The sequence below is a fragment of the Electrona antarctica genome (genome assembly GCF_951216825.1).
Source record: "Electrona antarctica genome assembly, chromosome: 16".
In the NCBI taxonomy this organism is placed as follows: domain Eukaryota; kingdom Metazoa; phylum Chordata; class Actinopteri; order Myctophiformes; family Myctophidae; genus Electrona; species Electrona antarctica.
The window spans coordinates 30,116,599-30,138,577 of record NC_136797.1 but is presented as its reverse complement, the minus strand read 5'-3'; the positions used below and the strand labels follow the sequence as shown (position 1 = coordinate 30,138,577).

The following is a 21,979-nucleotide window of genomic DNA, read 5'->3' as shown; positions in this document are numbered from 1 at the left end:
AACCGGGGCATACAAACAAAACACTGCTTCCTTGTCAATGCCTTCACATAGGAAGGCACGGCATGAAAAAAGGAGGGGGGGGGGCTTATTAGTGCATGTGTATATGTGAGAGTTAGCCCGGAGAGTTCTTCTGGAATGTATGCCAGGTCAGTTATCTCAGTCTGCGGGTGGGAGATGCGATAGCAACAAGTTGCTATGGAGACGTCCTTGATCGTGGCCTCAGTCCACTCCAGAGTCACAACAACAGGTGTCTGTGAAGAGGGAGGGAGAGAAAAGAAAAGTGCGGCCGCCTTCGTTGAGAGCAAGCAGAGAGGATGGAGGCAGTATGATTCACTGTAAGTGTGTCCTTCTCCCTCAGGTGTCTGAAAGCAGGGCTGTTGATGGACAGTGTCATCGTTGAAGCTTTTCTTGCCAGTCTCTCTAACCGCCTCTACATCTACCAGGAAAACGACAAGTAAGCAAAGCATGGGTACTGTCTTTAAAGTACCATTTTTGTCTGTGCTTGCCTACTGTGCAATGTGGAATTGAAATGGAATTGTAATATTTATCGTGGATGTCGAGCAGAAACAAAATCCAAAACTGTTACGTGTTCCAGTGGATCCAATGCAGTTATATATTATTTAGTCACAAGCTCTTGTTAATACTCTTCATTGGTTACATATTTATGAAACTCAGAGACACGCATAACCACTTTCACTTTTCAAAATGCTAGCAAAAATTGCTGACCTACAAGTATATACAAGTAGCTATTTTCGCTTGTTGTGAAATTAAGTTGCATCATGGAGACACGAGCAACGTCTGTTCTGTTCAGCCTGTTCTGCTGTCCGTGTCCTTTTTTGTAGGGACGCCCATCTGATTCCAGACCACACCATCAGAGCTCTGGGCCACATCGCGGTGTCTCTGAGGGACACTCCCCGGGTCATGGAACCCATCCTGCAGATCCTCCAGCAGAAGTTCTGCCAGCCTCCGTCCCAGCTGGACGTCCTCATCGTTGACCAGCTGGGCTGCATGGTCATCACAGGCAATGTCAGTATATAATATTCACTACTTTCCTATAGCCTCGGTACCCAGATCTACAAGCTCACAGCGTGTCACATCTCTCACTGTGTTTCCAGCAATACATCTACCAGGAGGTGTGGAACCTGTTCCAGCAGATCAGCGTGAAGGCCAGCTCCATGGTCTACTCTAACAAAGACTACAAAGACCATGGATACAGGTGATGTCCTCCCACACTATGGTTCTTATCATAAAGTAAGTAAGTAGCCTTGCCGAGCCATGAGGCCCATAGGGCAGGAGCCTATCTCCTGTTTCTGTAGCGTGAGGCAGCTTGATGTACAAGTACACCCCCTGGACATGACGCTAGTATGTTGCAGGGACTTGCCCCCAATCCAACCCTTGATGCTGAGTGTCAAGCAGGGAGGCATTGGGTCCCATTTTTAGAGTCTTTGGTATGACCCGGCCGGGGATTGAACCCCAACCTCCCAGTCTCAGGGCGGACACTCTAACCACAAGGCCACTGAGTTGGTTCTTATCATACTTATGGTTATAGTAGTGTTGGCCAGCTCCATGGTCTATACTCTACCAAAGACTACAAAGACCATGAATACAGGTTAGAGCTTCTTATCATCTACCTAGAATTCTGCAAACCACCAAATCGGTCTGTTCTGCCCGGCTCTCCTTGGTGGCTGGAGTAATTGCTCTGAATTTGCACACGGGTCGGGCATTGACCATTAGCATATGCGCCCAATTGCAAAGCCCGTTTTTCAAATTGAAAGCAGCTGAACATGTGCACACCTGTGGTGTTGACCTTGCTGTCTCTCTGTTGTCCTGGTCTATCAGACACTGCTCGCTGGCTGTGATCAACGCCCTGGCCAACATCGCAGCCAACCTGCAGGCCGAGCACATGGTGGACGAGCTGCTGGTCAACCTTCTGGAGCTGTTTGTCCAGCTGGGACTAGAGGGCAAGAGACACAGCGAGAGAGCGTCCGACAAGGGTCCGGCACTGAAGGTACTCGAATGCAGCACCTCTCAACCTAAAGTCACAAGCCACACAAGCTGCAAATCCTTGGGACAAAACCGTTTTAACTTTTTCTCTGCCATCTACGTTCATAAACGTAGCTAGGCTAACGGTAGCTACTGGTGTTATCTACGCGTATGTTCGTAGATATACTCCATATATGAAAGCGCCGACCGTTTATTTACCTTTTAAATTGTCACTTCATTGTCATGTGTGGACACCCCCAAAAAATAATCAAATTAATTTGAGGCATTGTAATTAATTAGTCGAAATTAATCACATTTTAATCGCATATCAATATTTCTTGTACTTCTCCATTTTCTAGGCATCAAGCAGTGCTGGGAACCTGGGCGTGTTAATTCCAGTTATTGCTGTAGTAAGTACTTGACCTTCTTTGAATAGTTTTGACCTGCTGCTCATAACAGCTTCCTGATATGCTTCATCTTGGAAACCACTTGACCGATAAGCACCACATTTCTTGTGCACTGACTCTGCCAAAGATTTATTTAAGCAATATTACAAGAGGGTGTTCTTTATCGTCATTAATGCACGCCTGCAGTGCCACAGGAACTCGGCGAGTTCCGAAAGGCATCGCAGAAGTGCAATATTCGATCGAGTGTAATATTGCAATTCAACGGTTACCCTTAAAACTAAGATAATCGCTGCGCTCTGGGAGAACAGCACAGCTGAATTCTTTGTTTTTCATTTCATTTCAGTAGGTGTTCTTATATCGTGGTTTAACGGCTAGAAAGCTGTTTCAACCAATCAGATTGCTTCCTCGAAACGATCAGTTTCAGTTTTTGAAAGAAACCAGTGATTCAGCTCCTTTAATGGAGGGTGTCAGGGCATTCCACATTTTGGTGGCAATGAGAACTTTCCCATGTTTGTTCTAAATTTGGGGTGTTCCAGATCGTACGTAGGTGCTCCCTCTAGTGTTGTGGGCATAAAGTGAGCAAGGACACTGTACATTTGAGTATCTTAAATAACGAACCCATTCAATGCTTCAATGCTTGCTTCATTTATGCTCCGTGGTACGATTGTGTCACGGACAGAAAGTAGCCAATTTATATAATTTTGTCTCTGTCGGGTGGAAACTTTTCAGGATTCAAATTCAAAAATAGCAGATATACAAGCTCAAAACTTGCTTGCATATCTGCTACCTTTGATACTATTATGTGACGCTGTAGTATGTTCAAGTAGGGCACTAACTTAATAAAAATATACAAAAAAGATAAACTATGGAGAAGATGAGAGGTTTCTGCCCGACAGCGAGGTTATATTATACATTGTGTATAAATCAGGCTGAACTCTTCTGTGTGTCTCTTGGTAGCTCACTAAGAGGCTGCCGCCCATCAAAGAAGCAAAGCCTCGTCTGCAGAAGCTGTTCAGGGACTTCTGGCTCTACTCGGTGGTCATGGGCTTTGCCGTGGAGGGATCAGGTGGACAAGCATTCATTCTGTTCAACTATCATTCAGTTGTCGCTTCAGTGCATTGATTGATTGAATACTTTATTGGTCAGAAGTGCAAACCGCAGGTGGTGGTACAGTAAGACAGTAAAGCTAAGGGAATAACACAAAAAAGCCATGTGTACTAGTTGTTTCCATTGTGGTCTTATGTTGTTAAATTCATCAACATGACATACAAAATTAACACAATAATACATGTCATCAACAAATACAAACACTAGCCTATTATGTAGAAAAAGAGATGGGGGGGGGGGTACATTTACCTCCCCTTGTGGTCTCCTGATAGATGTTTTTCAGGGCCAATTTTGACACACCATGTTGAGTCCATCCACTGAAATATTAGCCCTTGTGTTTTTAATTGGAGAAAATATCAGGCTAATTTACAAAATAATTTCACACATACAGTAATAATCCTGATAATGTTTTTTATTTTATTTTTTATCTTAACCCTTTCAGGTCTGTGGCCAGAGGAGTGGTATGAGGGAGTATGTGAGATAGCGACTAAATCTCCGCTCCTGACCTTCCCCAGTGGAGAGCCCCTCCGCTCTGAGCTGCAGTACAACTCTGCCCTGAAGAACGACACCGTCACTGCGGTGAGGAAGGGAGACAGGCAGGCCTCATCGCCCTGCTGGCTTGCGGTGGACATTTTTTGTCAAAATTATTTTTTTGCCACAGTCTTTTAGGGCTAGCCTAGCTCTTTATGTGTTTTGGTCTTCTCATCTTGTCCATGGCAAAAATGGCCACCACAAGCCAGAATGCATATAGACTGACCATACATTTTATTTGACAATGAATTGTCGCTCAAATAATTGTGTCGTTGAACATTTGGAACATTTTGAATAGAAATTCCAATTTTGTTTGGCTTTTAGGCTTTAACTAAGGGTTCATAGGATAGACGATAATGTAAAAAATATATATCTCAAACAATTGAGTTTAGACGATTATGTAATAATTCTGACAGGCCTACACACAGACACAAGCATTCTGAACTTTTGAACCATTTTAACCCTATATTCTCCCTTGACCGAGGTCCCCCTGGGGTCTGTACTTGGCCCCCTCCTTTTGTCTCTTTAAACCAAATCTATTTGATGAAAATAGCCAATCTACACCCCCTATCTTTCAGATCAGCAATTTCCACAGAATGTTTTGCCTAATATGTCTAGAACAAGTGCCCGCTAGGGTAACATGTGGTTTAATGGTTCGTCATTGTCTTTCAGGCTGAGTTGAATGACCTGCGCAGTACCATTATAAACCTGCTGGACCCTCCTCCTGAAGCCAGCGCTCTGGTCAACAAGCTGGACTTCGCCATGTCCACCTACTTACTGTCGGTGTACAGGCTGGAGTACATGAGGTATATGAAGATACTTACTATCAGTGTATAGACTGGAGTACATGAGGTACAAACCAAGACAGTATCCACTTTCTGGTCAGATGTAACCATATTTTTAATGTTCCTTCCTTTTATGTAACATCGGAGTGAGAAAGTCAGTCGGTGAACTTAAAAAGGATCCCGGGCCCCGGCCCTCTGTTCAGCTATGATACAAAGCTTAAATATTTCTATTGCTTAGTTGTTAGGTAAAGAAAAAAAAATCACACCCGTGTGAACTGAGTGGTGCAACTACACATTTATTGTTATAGTTACTGTACATTAGAACAGTTAGTCAGTGACGTCACATACTAACCATAGCAACCATGCTCGTTTTTTTGGTTGCTAACCATAGCATCCATGCTCGTTTTTTTGGTACGAACAAACACGGGTACAAAGCCAGTTGTTGGAGTGGTTTGCACCACTCAAAAATCAACGCAGGTGATCAACGAGTCCACTGGTTCATCAGAGTCCACTGGTTATGACATTATAGTGACCACAAACTGAAACTGTCAGTCATTCAATCATCATCATTAGACCAGGGGTTCTCAAACCCCCTGACTATGTGTCGTGGACCCCCAGGGATCCACATACCCCACTTTGAAAACAGTGGCATTAGTCTACACAAAGATATCCACATCATATTACAGAAAATACAAATGCATACACAACATTCAAATTCCCCATTGTCCACGCCAAAGAGCACCTGCAATCACAGACCCACAGAGTACCCTCAGCTCTTAACTCATAAAACGCCATGTATTGATTTAACCGATTATTCAGGACCTCCCACTGCGCCATAGACGTGTTTAACGTGTTATTTAGCGTTCTATTTAATGATAAACCTATAACGCATATCAAAGCTCTCGGTCAATCGGCAGCTCCGTGTTCAATATTGGCTTTCAGCCTCAATGCATTGAAAAACAGAAAGGTGGGGGCTGAGGCATTTCTAGGTCTTTTTTAGTTTTTTTATGAGAATTCCAGCGCAGATCGCGGTGGATGAACAAAGGGACCATGTTTAGTGGCTCAATAGCAACTCCCGGTGTCTAAAATATGAATGCCTCTAAAGACTCTTAGGTAGACAATGCTCCGATCCGTGCGACCACCTCCGCCATTGCTGTTTTTGGGGGTAGAGGTCATTGATACATACATACATACATTAGGCTTATACTTTTCCATGTTTTCCTCAATGTGTTCTTATCTCTTAGGATGCTTCGTTGTTTGGATTCCGACCGTTTCCAGGTCATGTTCCGCTACTTTGAGGACAGGGCTATACAGAAGGACAAGTCTGGTAAGAGTTTGCTTGATTTAATTTAAGACATTATTTACAGTCTGCAAAAAGTACACAATACAATAATGCTAAAAGGATAACGCAAAAAGCCCTGAGGGCTTAATTGTTTGCATTGTGGTCCTGTGTATTCAATTAATCAACACATATAAAGACATAATAGGGCATAGCAGTGGCCGTGACCATTTTCTGGTTCCATCCTTCCAGACCTCATTCATTTTTCCCATAGAGATTTCCAAAAATCTATATATCAAGCCTATTTATATTTAAGCCTAGAATCAAGCCATCCAGGATCCTGATTATTCATGATAATAAAACATTTGATTCTGTGAAGAAACAAAACTAATTCATTAATGAATTAAGCCACCAAACAGAGGGTATTATAGTATATCATATAATTTAATATTCAAAGTTACTGTTGTACTTTTACTCGAGTACATTTTGAATTTCAGACTTGTCACAGTGTATTTCTGTATTGCAGTATTGATACTTTTACTCAAGTACAAATTGTGAGTACGTACTTTATCCCGCTACATTTTTCCTTGAAACGATTGACATCTTCTCTGCAGGTATGATGCAGTGTGTCATCGCAGTCGGCGATAAGGTCTTTGAGATCTTCCTGCACATGATGGCTGATAAAGTGAGGGGGGATCTTTACACCTTACAGTGCACATTAACCCATTTAGATCTGTGTCACCTTATAGCTTTGAACCACTTTAACCATTATTTTAAACTTCAGCTGTTGAAAAATAGCAGATCTACAAGCTCATAGCACGGCACCGAGTGCCGCGCTACGATATTGTACATCTGCTATTTTAGAAAAATCGTGACAATGTGTGCAAATCTTTGAATATGTATATTCTTTTACAGTGAATGTTTTCTAACTCAAATATTTGCTTCTGGGGGGGTCCCTGGAACAACATATTTTCAGATGGGGTTCCGTGGCCAAATTCAGATAATTATGTGGGTCCTTGACATGAAAAAGTTTGAGCCACCAGTGCACCACTGTTATGTTTTTCAGAAAACTGTCAGGATTTAGAAGACATTAGTAGAATCTGGTCTTAATGGCTTAATAACACATAGCCTTTGTATCATCATGTGTTCTGTGTCAAAAATGAATGATTTTTCTTTTTTTTTTACAGCCAAAGACCAAGGCCCATGAGGAAGAGTTGGAACGCCATGCACAGTTCCTGCTGGTCAACTTCAACCACATCCATAAGAGGATCCGCAGAGTGGCCGACAAATATCTTTCTGGACTGGCTGAAACGTGAGAGTTGCATTTTCACATAAAATGTTCCAGTTTTCAATAATATCATCATGAGGATATTTCTTTTAACCACTGTGACATGCATGCTCTCTCACAAATATAGACCTATACTGTACATTTAATAATTTCATAATGTATAAAAGAGGAGGGTTTTTTAACCAAATAGTGCAATAGAAACGGCAAAGCAAAATACCCTTGGCAACGACACTTTGAATATATTGGAAATAATCATAAATGTGGAATCTTGTAACCATTAGTATTAACAGTGTATTTCTTTTAATATTCACAGTTTCCCTCATCTGTTGTGGAGCGGTCGTGTGTTGAGGACTATGCTGGACATACTGCAGACACTCTCCCTCTCCCTCAGTGCTGTAAGTGCTTTAAAACCATTCTCTACTTCAATTATCCACTTAAAACCCTATTTTATACTTAGTCATACGATGGCATTGCATGAAAAAAGCCAATCTCGCTCTGGTGGGGCAGCGGTAAAGTGTCTGCCCACCATGCGGAGGTCGTGGGTTCAAATCCATCGTGGTGCATCAGGCTTTGTCGAGCATCTACAGACACGCCGGTTGGCGTGGGTGATACAACAGCAGTGACAATGACAACACACAGACATGTTAGTGGAGAGGAAACAATTGGCATAACGACTGGGGAGACAAGGGGGAAAAAAGCAAATAAAAAAGTAAAATAAAATGAAGCTTTGAGCTTGTAGAGATATTTTCACCTTTAGTATACAGACCTTTTTGCCTATATTGCCCAACATATGGTTGCAACCTGTAGGTGTTCATGTGGTAATCTACTTATCCCTGTAACAGTGGATCGATTGTCAACGTGATGCTATTGATTGTACAGTACATATTTCAGGACATTCACAAAGACCAGCCGTACATGACATTCTGTGATTGTATGTTTCAGGACATTCACAAAGACCAGCCTTATTATGACATTCCAGACACGCCCTACAGAGTGACTGTCCCTGACACGTACGAGGCCAGAGAGGTAGGAACAGCTGTTCCACATTAAACATTCAAATGTATGTAATGTTCATTGTCTTTTTTTGTTATCTGTAATGTAAAAAAATCTAGATTTCAGATGACTAAAAACTAAAGATCTAAAACTAAATGGTGTTATTCAAAAGACTAAGACTAAATCAGAATTTGCTGTCAAAATTAACACTGCATTTATTACAGGATTGTGCTGAATTGAATGTGACTGCTGTTCCATTTTATCTGTGCAATTAATGTAACCAATAATAATGTGTGATTTCAGAGCATAGTGAAGGACTTTGCTGCTCGGTGTGGTGAGATCCTAAAAGAGGCCATGAAATGGGCACCGTCTGTCACCAAGTCTCACCTGCAGGTAATCCATCTACTGGCCTGTTTGCTACTTGCTATCGGGTATTGGTGCAAGGCTAGAGAGAGTAAATGTCCTCATTTTTAATGAGATTCCTGACTTCGTAGTGGCTATCTTCTGTATGAGTTACAGACTTGCAATGGTCCATTTGGACACCGCTGAAGCAGTGGTTTTCAACACTTTTCATTGTTTGTTCAGCATTTGAGCCACGGACCGCCATGAGATTTAGCCTCTCACACCCAAAACTAAAGAATATTATCATTGGATAAGATTTTGTCCACAATTCTATGCTGTACAGAAACGTTGATCAAAATAACAATTATTCTAACATTCTCTAATTGTGTAGACTTCTTGTAAATTAAGTAATGCAGATGTTTATCAAAATTGTAACTCTTGAGAGCGTAAAAGGAAACCAAAGTTAAAGATCTATAAGGGTCCATTTGGTTACCAACTTTCCATCATTTAGCTGGGGACCACCTGGAACCCCCTCAAGGACCACTGGTGGTCCCTAGACTATTGATTGAAAACCAGCCAGACAGAACAGTGACAGAGCATTGACCTTCATACAAGTATAAACAATGTGGTCGTACTCTTATTGGTCCCTGATCACATCGGTCCGATCACAACTGTAATTTCACATTACGGCCTAAAGGGGGGGGGGGGGGGGGGGGGGGTTGGTTGGTTGACCTTGTTGTTCTAACCGTTTGTGTGTTTGTCGTTTTCAGGAGTATCTGAACAAGCATCAGAACTGGGTTTCGGGTCTGTCTCAACACACAGGGCTGGCCATGGCCACGGAGAGCATTCTGCACTTTGCTGGCTACAACAGACAGAGCACCACACTAGGGGTGAGTCATCCTTTACACCGAAGCTCGTTCACTTCACTTCACTTTTGTTTATTGAAAAGTTAAATACTGTAATATCTGCAGCAGAAAGTCATTGGTGTCGAGGGCAAGAACATGAATACATTTTTAACCTAAAATATACCCCAAGGGCAACAATATGAATACATTTTTAACCTCAAATATATTAACAATTCTTATCAAACCCTCTAAATGCTTTTGTATCCGCAGACCACCCAGTTGATGGAGAGACCAGCCTGTGTGAAGAAGGACTACTCCAACTTTATGGCTTCCCTCAACCTCAGGAACAGATATGCCGGAGAGGTGAGCCCGCCCACCCAATCACACCACCGGAGCTCTACTGAATGAAGCTATCGCTAAGCCAAAACGTGATGCAAAGATAAACGTCAAATGCTGTGATTTTGACTCGAAGGCTTTCAGGAAGAAATCAAAAATACACAGGGAAGACATACTGTATATTATATTACACATGGGCGCCTATTAGGGCTTTCAGCAACCAGTCGACTATTCAACTAGTAAAACCACTAGTTGACCTCGTTGGTACTAGTTGATAAAAAAAGTAAACTAGGCAACTTGTATACATTTGAGTGAAAGCCCTAGTGCCTATTAGAGTCATGTTAACTCCATAGACAAATACAACACAGAAAAGGTACAAAGATCACGGCACTCCATGTTTAAGTAAGTGCTGCTTGACTCATTCCTGCTCATATTTCCATCCTTTTTTGTTTCTAGGTGTCAGGCATGATCAATTTCTCTCAGGTGGTGCGAGGCCACTCGGACCTGAGCCGGCTGTTGATCAAACAGATGGGCGAGGCCCTGGACGGTGGACACCCCGAGACCTTCACCGAGGCCATGTTCAAACTGGCTGCCCTGCTCATCAGCACCAAAGGTTTGTTCGTCCGTGGTTGTCTCCGTCGTTCGTGCGCGATGTTATCTTTAACCACATGAACCCCGGCGTTTCTGTTCTTGGCCGACATTCGCGAGAAAATAATTAGATCTACAGTACAAGCTTAGGAGATAGGGTGGAGGCGGTGCAGTGGCAAAGCAGTGGGAAACGACTAAATTGGGAGAAAGAATGAGGTGAAAAAAAATTGGCTACTCTAAATTGAAAGAAAGATCAATTGTAATTAGGATGTGTTTATTATCATCATATTGCCTTTGCTAACCAATCGCCCAGGACGAAGTACTTTGTCCTTTCTATTAGTAACGCACGACACCCAGGACGAAGTATTGTCCAAAGGACGAAGTTTATTGATATGAGAACGGATCGCATGGCTCTATAGCACAGGAGCGCCTGCTGGGCAATGCTGGGTGACGCGCAAGAGTGAGACGTCATCGAAAAACTCCCTCCCCTGTTTAGCTGATGAAAACGAAAATCTTAAAACGTTCATAACTCGCGATCTAAATCATCCCGTCTTTTTCTGAAAAAAGATCCTGTGTTAGACGGCGCTCCGCGGTCCAGTCGCTAGTCTCGATAGATTTATTCTTGTCTCCCGTTGTTGTCGATCGACTCTAGAGTGGTGTGGCTATTGTTAGCTGCTACACACACATCAACAACTTCCGCCGGTCCGTCCGGAAAAGGGGTCCGTGTTTATAAATCGAATGGGCGCATTAATGTAATGGATTAAATAACCCCGGGCAATTAAAGTGTTATTTAATAAAAACACAGCAACAACTGTCTCCCAGCCATTGTATGTAGTATTGTTATTGTTTTGTGTGCCATTATCATTTTGTTATTGTGTGTTTCTTGCTGTTTTAATCTTGCTCTGTGCAGCACTTTGGAACTATGTTTTGAAAAGCGCTATACAAATAAAGTTCATATCATATCATAGTATGTCATTATATCACAGCTAAGGGGGTCGTTGATCAATGCTCCTTAGCTGTATCGCATTATACCATGGCTTGGAGAAGTTATTGTGTAAATATACGAAACTTTAATAAGAATGTTTGTTTGTTCCATTTACCTGACCCGTCCTCTTTCTCTTGTTTGCCGTGTAGAATGTGACCCTCAGCTCCTGCACCATCTGTGCTGGTCTCCTCTGAGGATGTTCACGGAGAATGGCATGGAGACGGCCATCGCCTGCTGGGAATGGCTGCTGGCTGCACGCACCGGAGTGGAAGTCCCTGTACGTACCAGTGTTCATTTAGCCAACTAGAACCATGACGAAAGATGTTCGTCGACTTACTACCTTTATTCATGGACGGAAACTAAATCAAATCTAAGCTATGATGACTTAAACTAAGACTACATATACTGGCAATTTCTTCAACAAATAAAAACGAGACGAAAATGTTAGGGAGGGATTAGTGGAGAAGAGATCTAGCAGAACTAAATAGATCTACAAGCTCATTAAGTGTAAGACGCGTTGTAAGTGTAACTACAACGGCATCACGGCCTGCCAAAATACATCTTAGTCGACTAAATCAACTGTAGATTTAGTTGACTAAAATCTTATATTATGTAGTCAATTAAAACTCAATCTGAGAACCCATCGGCAAATAAAGGAGAAACAGCGCCCTCTTTTGAGGGCTCGAGAGACTAATTAACCCATTTTGGGCGGGAACCCCTTTTGGTGTTAGCATTATGTTATGCTTTGGCTATTGAAAAATAGCAGATCTACAAGCTCATCGCGCGGCACCGAGTGCCGCTCTACGAGCTTGTAGGTCTGCTATTTTTGAAAAATCGAAGAACGACTGACATAGAAACTTAGCTTTTTCAGAAAACTTCAGGTGAGTAAAGCTTAATACAATTTTATTCAAATGACTATGACCAAATCAAAATGTGCTGTCCAAATCAACACCGGTGCTGTGCTGTACACAGACCCCACACACACCAGCGTCTATCAGACATTCTCTCTCGGCCTCCGTTTGCAGTTCATGCGGGAGATGGCGGGGGCGTGGCAGATGACCGTGGAGCTGAAGATGGGCCTGTTCTCTGACGCCCAGGTGGAGGCCGACCCTCTGGCCGCCTCGGAAGAGAGTCAGCCGGTCCCCTGCCCTCCAGACGTCACGCCACATTACATCTGGATAGAGGTGTGTGTGTGTGTGTGTGGTGTGTGGTGTGTGGTGTGTGTGGTGTGTGTGTGTTGAAAGGTTCTTGGTTTACCTATGATCCTAGATAATCTTCCTTTCTTGCTTACTGTAAGTCGCTCTGTATTAAGAGCTTCTGCTAGATGCCTAAATTGTGTGTGTGAGAAGCGTTCATTCATGCTTTCCCAAAGCCAGTATCGTACAGTATGAGATGTTGCTTCTCTTCATCCATCCATCCATCTATCCAGTTCCTGGTCCAGAGGTTTGAGATAGCCAAGTACTCCAGTGAAGACCAGGTGGAGATCTTCTGCAGTCTGATGCAACGCTCTCTGTCCCTCAGCGTGGGCGGAACTAAGAGCAGCCTCAACCGTCACGTCGCTGCCATTGGACCGCGCTTCAGGTCCGCATTTCCAGCTTTCTCATCTGCTACTTTGGATGCTTTTGTGTGGCACTGTAGTATGAAGGCAGGCCGGGCGTTGATTTAACGAAAGAACACCTCAAGTTAAAATATGGAGAGGAGAGTTTAGCCTTTGCATACACCTGCAAGGTCGTCAAGACCAGTGCAAGTGCTACGGGCTAAGGTGCAGTCTGGAGAGGTACATTACAGTCTTCCACCGTAGTCTGAAAACTCACAACAGGTTGCTGACCCTGGATTGTGGATATGTTCTGTGAATACAATGTGTTGTACTGTATACCACAGGTTGCTGACCCTGGGTCTGTTCTGTGAATACAATGTGTTGTACTGTATACCACAGGTTGCTGACCCTGGGTCTGTCTCTGCTGCACTCTGATGTTGTCACCAACACCACCATAAGGAACGTCCTCAGAGAGAAGATCTATTCCACCGCCTTTGATTACTTTAGGTACAAAATGCAAACACAGTCTTAACTATTATTTGTCAAATCAGAAAAATCAAATAGACTTAGACACAATTATCAGAGCCCTGTTTTCAGTACCAGGTTCTTCGTGCAGGAATAATGGTATTTATACTGTTCCTTGTAATGTCCAGGTCAGAGCCTACTGTGTTAGATACAGTACGACAAGTACAGGAGATCCTTGGTGTGCGTCGATTTTTGTCAATTAAAGCTGATTTATGAGTACAGCGGATGCGCGCCACTATTTTTGCCGTCAGTCGTATGAAGAGTGAAGAGGTTCATAGCTTAACCCAGGGGTTCTCAACGTTTTTGGCCGGGGACCCCCGGAAATGCTTTGGCAATGTCTCGGGACCCCCGCCCCGCCCCCTCCCGACCCCCAATATAAATTGACTGCTACAATAACCTTAAACCATTTTGGGCGGGAACCCCTTTTGGTGTTTTAAGCATTGTTATAATTTAGCTATTGAAAAATAGCAGATCTACAAGCTCATAGCGCGCCACCGAGTGGCGCGCTACGAGCTTGTAGGTCTGTTATTTTTGAAAAATCGTGAAAATAAAATTTTAAAATATTTTTTTTTTTTTTTTTTTTTTTTATAATTTGGGGACCCCCTAAAATAATTTGGCGACCCCCCCCGAGGGATCGCGACCCACGGGTTGAGAACCCCTGGCTTAACCCACCTGGAACGCATCTGTGTCACCTTAGCTTAGCGTTTAACCATTATTTTAAACTTTAGCTGTTGAAAAATAGCAGATCTACAAGCTCGTAGCGCAGCACTCGGTGCCGCGCTACGAGCTTGTAGATTTTTGAATCTACAAGCTATTTTTGAAAAATAGTGTGCAAATCTTTGAATAGATCGTATTGTGCTGAATATAAGACGAATCCCATTTCGCAAGACTCATTTGTGGAAAAAACATTGAAGACAATCAAATCATTCTTTTTCATAATCATAATACATAAAATGATTTTCATATAACTTCGTATATATAATAATAGGGTACCATAGTAAAAGTGTTGTCTATTGGTATTTCTTATACCAGTAACAATCAGGCTATAGTATATCTCAGTTCCCCTTGCGTTTACATGTCATGTTAGTTAGGGTAGTAGAAGTAGGAACTAACATTACATGCCAATAATGTTGTTAGGGGGACATACTGGTAGTTTGAGAACCACGGATATAGAAACATAGGTGAAACTGTCATGATTTAGAAGACACATTTTGTAGAATCTGGTCCTCGGGTCTTAATGGGTTAAGTGCTTAACGTTTTCTCCTCCTGTCTCTCCAGCGCGGCTCCAAAGTTCCCCACCCAGGGCGACAAGCGGCTGCGCGAGGACATCAGCATCATGATCCGCTTCTACGCCAGCATCCTGTCCGACAAGAAGTACCTGGCGGCGGTCCAGCTGGTCCCACCCGGTGAGCTTGGTACCACCCCAGCACCGAGCAGCCTCTCTGCCGGGATATTCGGATCGCTTATCGTGTCCAGCACTTCTCCGATATCGCTCCTAAGTAAGCTGAAAGCAGTGGAAACTGCGGCGCAGTATAGCATGTTTTTTTAAGCATGTCAAATTTGATGCTGTTCTATCCTCACACATGTATGCTGTGCTGATTCACCTATCTGTCTCTTCTCTTTCTGTTTCATATCCCGCTGGCCCTCTCACAAGCCTGCTCTCACTTCATCTTCACACCTCTCTTTCCCTTGATGGCCCTTTTCCAGATAATATACGTTTAGATCAGTGGATCTCAAACTTTTTTTTTTTTTCTTTTTTTTTGTCAGGTCACCCCTGTAAATAACCTTTACCTGTTACTTCATAGAACCTTACATTTATGTCATATTTCGGTACGTAAATAGGTAAATCTTCTCCCCTAAGACTGGTAGTTTCCATTACAACAGATTGAAAGTAACTTCATACTTGAAGTATGGAGGGTCTATCTAAGTGGTTAAACTAAATGGATAAAGTCCAAATATTATCAAAGTATTCTGCGGCACCCCTGGACTTGTGTCACGACACCCACTTGAGAACTCCTGGTTTAGATGTCCATTTCCATGTGGGGGAAATTCAGGTGTTGGTAGCAGCATAAACAATAGCGGGACAGGTAAGAGTAGAGGGATAAGAATGAGAACAGTGGTGAACACCAATGCTATAGAGCACCGAAGTCCTGACGTCACTCGCTCATCCCTTCGATTCCCCTGGTTCGCGGAAGTAATTTCTCTATGGAGAATAACATGGGCTCATCTTAATATCGTCTCATATAAGCGTTGTGGTCCAAAGATAAACAAGCTGTCTCGGCGTTATTGTCGGGGAGGTGTCTCTGTATCGTTCAGTCAGTCACTCATACAGGCTGTTTCTAGCGAAAATGTAACTAATTCAGTAGCAGTAACATTAGCGTTTTCTCTCAGTCAGTCGATTCTTCATATCCATGAGTGAAACGGCCGGGGTGACATGATTATTTTTCAAAAACAGTTCTTATATGAGGCGATCTAAAATCCCCCTATGGGGATTACAATACAAATACAAAGTACACGAACCTGTGGATTTGCGCCCTCTACCGATATTGACTTCGGTGCTCTATACTGTACCAGAGGTGTCAAAATTGCAACCCGTTGGCAAAATGCAATTTTTCACATAAGTCAAGTCATACTGCCTCTAATGACGCTGCTTACCCCCCTCCCCCAACTCCCCAGCTGTTCCCGCTGTCCATTAACACTTTGAGAGCCCACGCAAAACTGCCCAAAAATCACTTTCACCTAGAAAATCCATTCACATTTTTTATAATTCAGCTGACTGTGGAGACACATGCTGGAACTTTTTACTTTGAAATGTTTTATAGTTTCTGAGTTATTTAATTTAAACGCCAAATGCATTCTCAATGGCAAACACAAACTTTGGCACCACATTTGGCACCACATATAAAAAAAAATCATTGTTTTGATTTTTTTGATTAAAAAATAAATAAAAATAAATATTTATTTATTTATTTATTTTTTCAAAGACGTCCACAGACGTCTTGGGCTCTGCACGTGCGGTAATACCAAAGTCGTCCACAGACGTCTTGGGCACAAAATGTGTTAACAACATTTTCTGTAGTGTGTAGAGTAGTAGTAGCCCATGTGGAAATAGTGTCGAACAGGAGTCGTCGGTAATCCCAGAACTACAGGCATAAAGGACTGTCCGTGTCCACGTGGTTTTGTGTTGCTCTTGCACTGGGGGACCACGAGTCTGTGGCTGAATTCTTCCATCTATTTCTGGTAGCACTTTATAATAAAGATACACTTTTAAGCATTAAATACATTAAATACTTAATCCAACGTATTCATACTCAAACTCGTGATTTAAGTCGTTAGTTAAAGATGGTGTGCCGTTTTTTCACCCTAAAACATGATCATTAGGTATCATTATTATTATATAAGGAGGAAGATTTTTTTCAAAAAAGTGCACAGTATTTGTTAAAATTTCATTTTTATGTGGACACGCCCACCAGTTCATTAAGTATGCCTGGTTTGCCTGGTGGGTGATGATGGCTGGTGATCCACCTGAACTGAAGCCACACCCACAGCTGTTGTTGTATGATAAAGGGGGAGGGGTTGATATTGTGATGTCACTATCGGATATAACAGTTTTTGGCATTGTCACGTTTGACTGTAAAGGCTTTAACCTCCAGGAAGAAACCCTAAATACAAAGGGAAGGCATCATTGCACATAAAACCATACCAAGGGGTCTAATGAAGTACTGTCACCTCATAAACACATGGAAAAACTGGAAAAATTACAAAAATCATGGCACCCATCATTAAGCAAAATCACAGGTGTTGAAAACTAGCACTCGTGCTACAGCATATATAATATTGCAATACAAGCAATGCATCTGGTTCGTCCAATGTGATTGTGATGTCCATGTAAAATAAATAAACATAAGTATTTTGTGTGAGCCCATCTAAAGTATGGAGGACTATTCTATGCCTTACGAAGCATCTAAAATTCTACAGTATAAATGAGATGGAAGCAGTGATATAGAACATGTTTAACAATGCTTAACGTATGACTAATGTATTATAAAGTGCTACCCTCTTTCCAACTGTCTCACTAATCTCACTGCTTTGCTTCTCACAATTTATTTCTTATTCTTTCCAGGTGTGAGGAACAGCACAAATTTGTCACCTGTATTAAAACGCATGACTTACTGTATTCATCACATCGACCCGCCCCTCTCCTCAATTTGGTAAAAAAAAGAAAAAGCACATGCAAATTGAAAAAGTGTGTTTTTCCACCTCCACCACCCAGATACTCCTCTGTTCTCTGTTCTCTGTTCCCGAGGACCCAGAGAATCAGATACTCCTCTGTTCTCTGTTCCCGAGGACCCAGAGAATCATCGTCTCACTTTCATACTCACCACCACTCTACCTGAAGTCCTTTAACCACAGATCCTGGATCAGATTCGTCTTGGTCCTCCTGCCGTCATCGCCAGACACAAGTGGTTCCTTTTGTGGCAACTTTCTAGCTCAAGACCCCAAATAGAAATTAGACGTTTGCCTGGGAAACTAGTATTTCTCCGGCAATTATTCGATTGAAATACTTTTGAAACGCGTTCCCGTTTGGGAAACCGTGCCATAAATAACATCTGTTCCGGCATCAGTGGATCTGAATGAGCTACAGCACCTCTATCTACTGTGTATGTAATCCTATTGGATGTCCCTCCTTTAAAACGCATGACCATCTCAACTCCACAGGTCAAACCATCTCATTTCTCAGAATGCCCCTCACCGCCAAATATGTCATTGTGATTTGTAAATGTATGCTGTTGTTGTACACAGAATGTGGAAAGTAGAACATGTAGATCTGCGATTTCTGCTAAAGTCTTATGATGTTAGCCAGTTGGCGTTGATGGTATTCATATTCTTATATGAATATGAATACCCCGGATTTTAACCTGGTTTCCTGCGCAAGTGCAGAAATGTTTTACGATTATGCTAATACAGCCTGCCTGCTTGCTGAGAGGATACATTTCATCTTGACCATTAGGTAAAAATCCTCTGGACAAAGTGACATTCAAGAGGTTTAGGGACAGGGTTAGTAATGTGGCGCGTCGGAATGGCGATGCGTCGGAATATCGGGCTTCGGAATGCCGGTGTGTAACCCAGATCCTGTGTCTAGGGGCGCGTTCGGAAATAGCGCACTGAGCCCACTGCGCAATGCAAACTAATAGGCGAGTGCGCTCCGGTGTGGTATTTCTGAACGCGCCCTACCTGAGACATGACCTTTGACACAATCTAAATGTCTCAATAGAAGAGCAGGGAGACAAAATACAGAAAAATGTACTCAGCAGCGATCTTCACCCAGACAGTTGAATTGAAGCTCGTTCTAAACCACAACTCAAGAAAACGTGAATTAAGCTGTTAGCATTTCAGTCAAATATGAAATACCTGCACATGGCTAGCTGTCGGATAATGGAGATAAGATGCTTGCAGTTGGATTGATTGAATACTTTAACAGTTTGCAAAAAGTACAGCTGTACAGTTATATAATAATACTAAAAGGATAAAACCAAAGGCCCTGAGGGCTTAAGTTGTTTGCATTGTGGTCCTACGTATGTATTCAATTCATCAAGACATTTAAAGATATACAATAATACTATAGAATAAATCATCGATACTAGAGACTTGTCTAGGTCCAGTTGCAAATTGCAGACGGGCACACTTTTTGATGGCTGTTGGTAGGTCACTCCACATGCTGGTGGCTTGATAGTAGAATGAATTCATCCCCATTTTGTGCCGAATCTGCGTGGGGATGAGATCAGTGGAGCTACCTCTGGTGTTCTGCCCGTGGGAGTTTCTCACTTTATTTAAACGGTGGATTTGTGTTTAATTGGTTGCGGAAGTAGTATGAAGAAATGGGATACCAAGACATTACTGTATGTCTGTAGCACACCAAGGAAAGTCAGTCGGTCAGCCAGCTCACCTCGGCTCACAACATGTTGTACTGTGAGCTTGTAGACCGGCGTGCAACAAAGTATTGAGGTAAAATGCATACCATAGCTAGAGAGGCAGAAGAGGACATTGTAAGAGACTGTGTGAGAGAGGTACAGATAGAGATCCGCTTGGACAAACTTGAAAAAACTGTTATTTTTCAGGATTTCAAGAAGTAGCAGATATACAAGCTTGAAACCCATCGCTTTGCGCCACACTTCAAGCTAGCTAGTAGATCTGCTACTTTTGATACTTTTGTATGATCAAGTAGAGCATTTCATTTACAAAAAAACCCACAGTGGTTTCTGCCCGACAGCAACGGTGTGCGTGTGTGTGTGCGTGTGTAGATAATCAGGACCCGTCATTGAACAGCCTATCGGTGATGAACGCCGCTGACCTCAGGAACAACATGGACTCCAGCTCGCGCTCGCAGCAGAGCGGCCAGGGCGGCTGGATCAACACATACCCTCTGTCCAGTGGCGTGTCCACCACATCCAAGAAATCAGGTATAGTACGTTCAGTACAGGGCAGGGTCTGTGAACTTAACACACAGGTCACTCTTCTATGGTGGTTGTGGCTGTAGTGAGAGCTGAGAGGCCAATGGGCTATATGCACACACGCCATTTTGAAAAGAACTTGGGCCACTTCTTTACTTCCTTCACAGGTGTTACCGATGATACTAATGCTCTGTTCCATTCTAGTCAAATAGAGTGACAGTGTACCCAACTTGACGCGTCGGCAAAAAAACTGAAAGCTTTGCAGACGTGTCAAGTTGCAGCGTGAGCGTCATTTCCAGAAGAGACACCTGCTCTAGGCGGCATCTTGCCGCCATCTTGCGCCATCTCAGGGTGCTGCTATTGTTGGCTCACTGGAAACACTCTACACCAGTGGGTCTCAAAGTGTTCTCTCTCTCTCTCTCTCTCTCTCTCTCCCTTTCTCTTTGCTCCCATGCAGGTATGTCTAAGAAGAGTAACCGAGGGACCCAGCTTCACAAGTACTACATGAAACGAAGGACCTTGTTACTGGCCTTACTGGTGAGTGAGGAGTCTGAGGACATGGACAATCATGGATTTTTAATCATTTTTAATGCCTCACTGCTTTCAAAAGCTTGATTAATAGTTGGTTCTTCCAACCGTCATGCACAACCAAGTAGAAATGAAGCATAAAGGGCCTTTTCCACACCAAGAATGATAGCTACTGTAGTAAGATAACTATGCCGATATAATGTGAGCTATCCTATTTATTTATTACTGTATATTTTTCTTGGTGTGGGCATCCCTTAACTCTTAACTTAACACACAAATCGTTGTGAGCTTGTAGATCAGGAATTTTCGGGGTGCACATCTAGGTTATAAATTATGCGTAAGTATTGTCAATTTAAGCGCAATAGTGTTTTCTTTTTGTGCGTCTTACCACCACATTCAAACTCTGCAACTGTTTTCCTTCCCCTACATGCCTTTCTCATTGATGCCTCTCTCTCTCTCTCTCTCTCTCTCTCTCTCTCTCTCTCTCTCTCTCTCTCTCTCTCTCTCTCTAACCATCTCTCTCTCAGGCCAGTGAGATTGAGCGTCTGACAACGTGGTACAACCCGCTCTCTGCGCACGAGCTGGACATCGCCACGGAGCAGTCGGTGGAGACCAGCATCGCCAACTGGAGGTCCAAATACATCAGTCTGACGGAGAAGCAGTGGAAGGACAACGTCAACCTGGCCTGGAGCATAGCACCGTACCTGGCCATGCAGCTGCCAGCCAGGTAACATAGCACCGTACCTTGTGGCCATGCGCCTGCCAGCCAGGTAGCATAGCACCGTACCTGGTGGCCATGCGGCTGCCAGCCAGGTAGCATAGCACCGTACCTGGTGGCCATGCGCCTGCCAGCCAGGTAGCATAGCACCGTACCTGGTGGCCATGCCCCTGCCAGCCAGGTAGCATAGCACCGTACCTGGTGGCCATGCGCCTGCCAGCCAGGTAGCATAGCACCGTACCTGGTGGCCACGCGCCTGCCAGCCAGGTAGCATAGCACCGTACCTGGTGGCCATGCGCCTGCCAGCCAGGTAGCATAGCACTGTACCTGGTGGCCATGCGCCTGCCAGCCAGGTAGCATAGCACCGTACCTGGTGGCCATTTCAGCTGCCAGCCAGATAGCATAGCACCGTACCTGGTGGCCATGCGCCTGCCAGCCAGGTAGCATAGCACCGTACCTGGTGGCCATGCGCCTGCTAGCCAGGTAGCATAGCACCGTACCTGGTGGCCATGCGGCTGCCATCCAGGTAGCATAGCACCGTACCTGGTGGCCATGCGCCTGCTAGCCAGGTAGCATAGCACCGTACCTGGTGGCCATGCGGCTGCCATCCTGGTAGCATAGCACCGTACCCGGTGGCCATGCGCCTGCCAGCCAGGTAGCATAGCACCGTACCTTGTGGCCATGCCCCTGCCAGCCAGGTAGCATAGCACCGTACCTTGTGGCCATGCGGCTGCCAGCCAGGTAGCATAG

At 43.6% G+C, this 21,979-nt stretch overlaps 1 protein-coding gene across 2 annotated transcripts in view; it reads left to right on the top strand.

The window, feature by feature from the left end:
* Nucleotides 1–21,979, top strand: part of pi4kaa (phosphatidylinositol 4-kinase, catalytic, alpha a) — a 62,113-nt gene that overhangs the window by 14,778 nt on the left and 25,356 nt on the right. The window contains exons 15-39 of one of the 2 annotated variants that reach the window (XM_079523755.1): nucleotides 359–454; nucleotides 843–1,026; nucleotides 1,116–1,216; nucleotides 1,840–2,008; nucleotides 2,343–2,393; nucleotides 3,348–3,456; nucleotides 3,940–4,076; nucleotides 4,701–4,834; nucleotides 6,058–6,140; nucleotides 6,707–6,777; nucleotides 7,280–7,404; nucleotides 7,694–7,775; nucleotides 8,323–8,406; nucleotides 8,677–8,766; nucleotides 9,486–9,605; nucleotides 9,831–9,923; nucleotides 10,353–10,509; nucleotides 11,619–11,746; nucleotides 12,495–12,653; nucleotides 12,899–13,050; nucleotides 13,406–13,513; nucleotides 14,810–14,937; nucleotides 19,834–19,992; nucleotides 20,441–20,520; nucleotides 21,039–21,238. In XM_079523755.1, coding sequence (XP_079379881.1) covers nucleotides 359–454; nucleotides 843–1,026; nucleotides 1,116–1,216; nucleotides 1,840–2,008; nucleotides 2,343–2,393; nucleotides 3,348–3,456; nucleotides 3,940–4,076; nucleotides 4,701–4,834; nucleotides 6,058–6,140; nucleotides 6,707–6,777; nucleotides 7,280–7,404; nucleotides 7,694–7,775; nucleotides 8,323–8,406; nucleotides 8,677–8,766; nucleotides 9,486–9,605; nucleotides 9,831–9,923; nucleotides 10,353–10,509; nucleotides 11,619–11,746; nucleotides 12,495–12,653; nucleotides 12,899–13,050; nucleotides 13,406–13,513; nucleotides 14,810–14,937; nucleotides 19,834–19,992; nucleotides 20,441–20,520; nucleotides 21,039–21,238 — 3,000 coding nt within the window. Of the gene's footprint in view, nucleotides 1–358; nucleotides 455–842; nucleotides 1,027–1,115; nucleotides 1,217–1,839; nucleotides 2,009–2,342; nucleotides 2,394–3,347; nucleotides 3,457–3,939; nucleotides 4,077–4,700; nucleotides 4,835–6,057; nucleotides 6,141–6,706; nucleotides 6,778–7,279; nucleotides 7,405–7,693; nucleotides 7,776–8,322; nucleotides 8,407–8,676; nucleotides 8,767–9,485; nucleotides 9,606–9,830; nucleotides 9,924–10,352; nucleotides 10,510–11,618; nucleotides 11,747–12,494; nucleotides 12,654–12,898; nucleotides 13,051–13,405; nucleotides 13,514–14,809; nucleotides 15,031–19,833; nucleotides 19,993–20,440; nucleotides 20,521–21,038; nucleotides 21,239–21,979 lie in introns of both variants that reach the window. The other variant, XM_079523754.1, reaches the window with a different exon arrangement.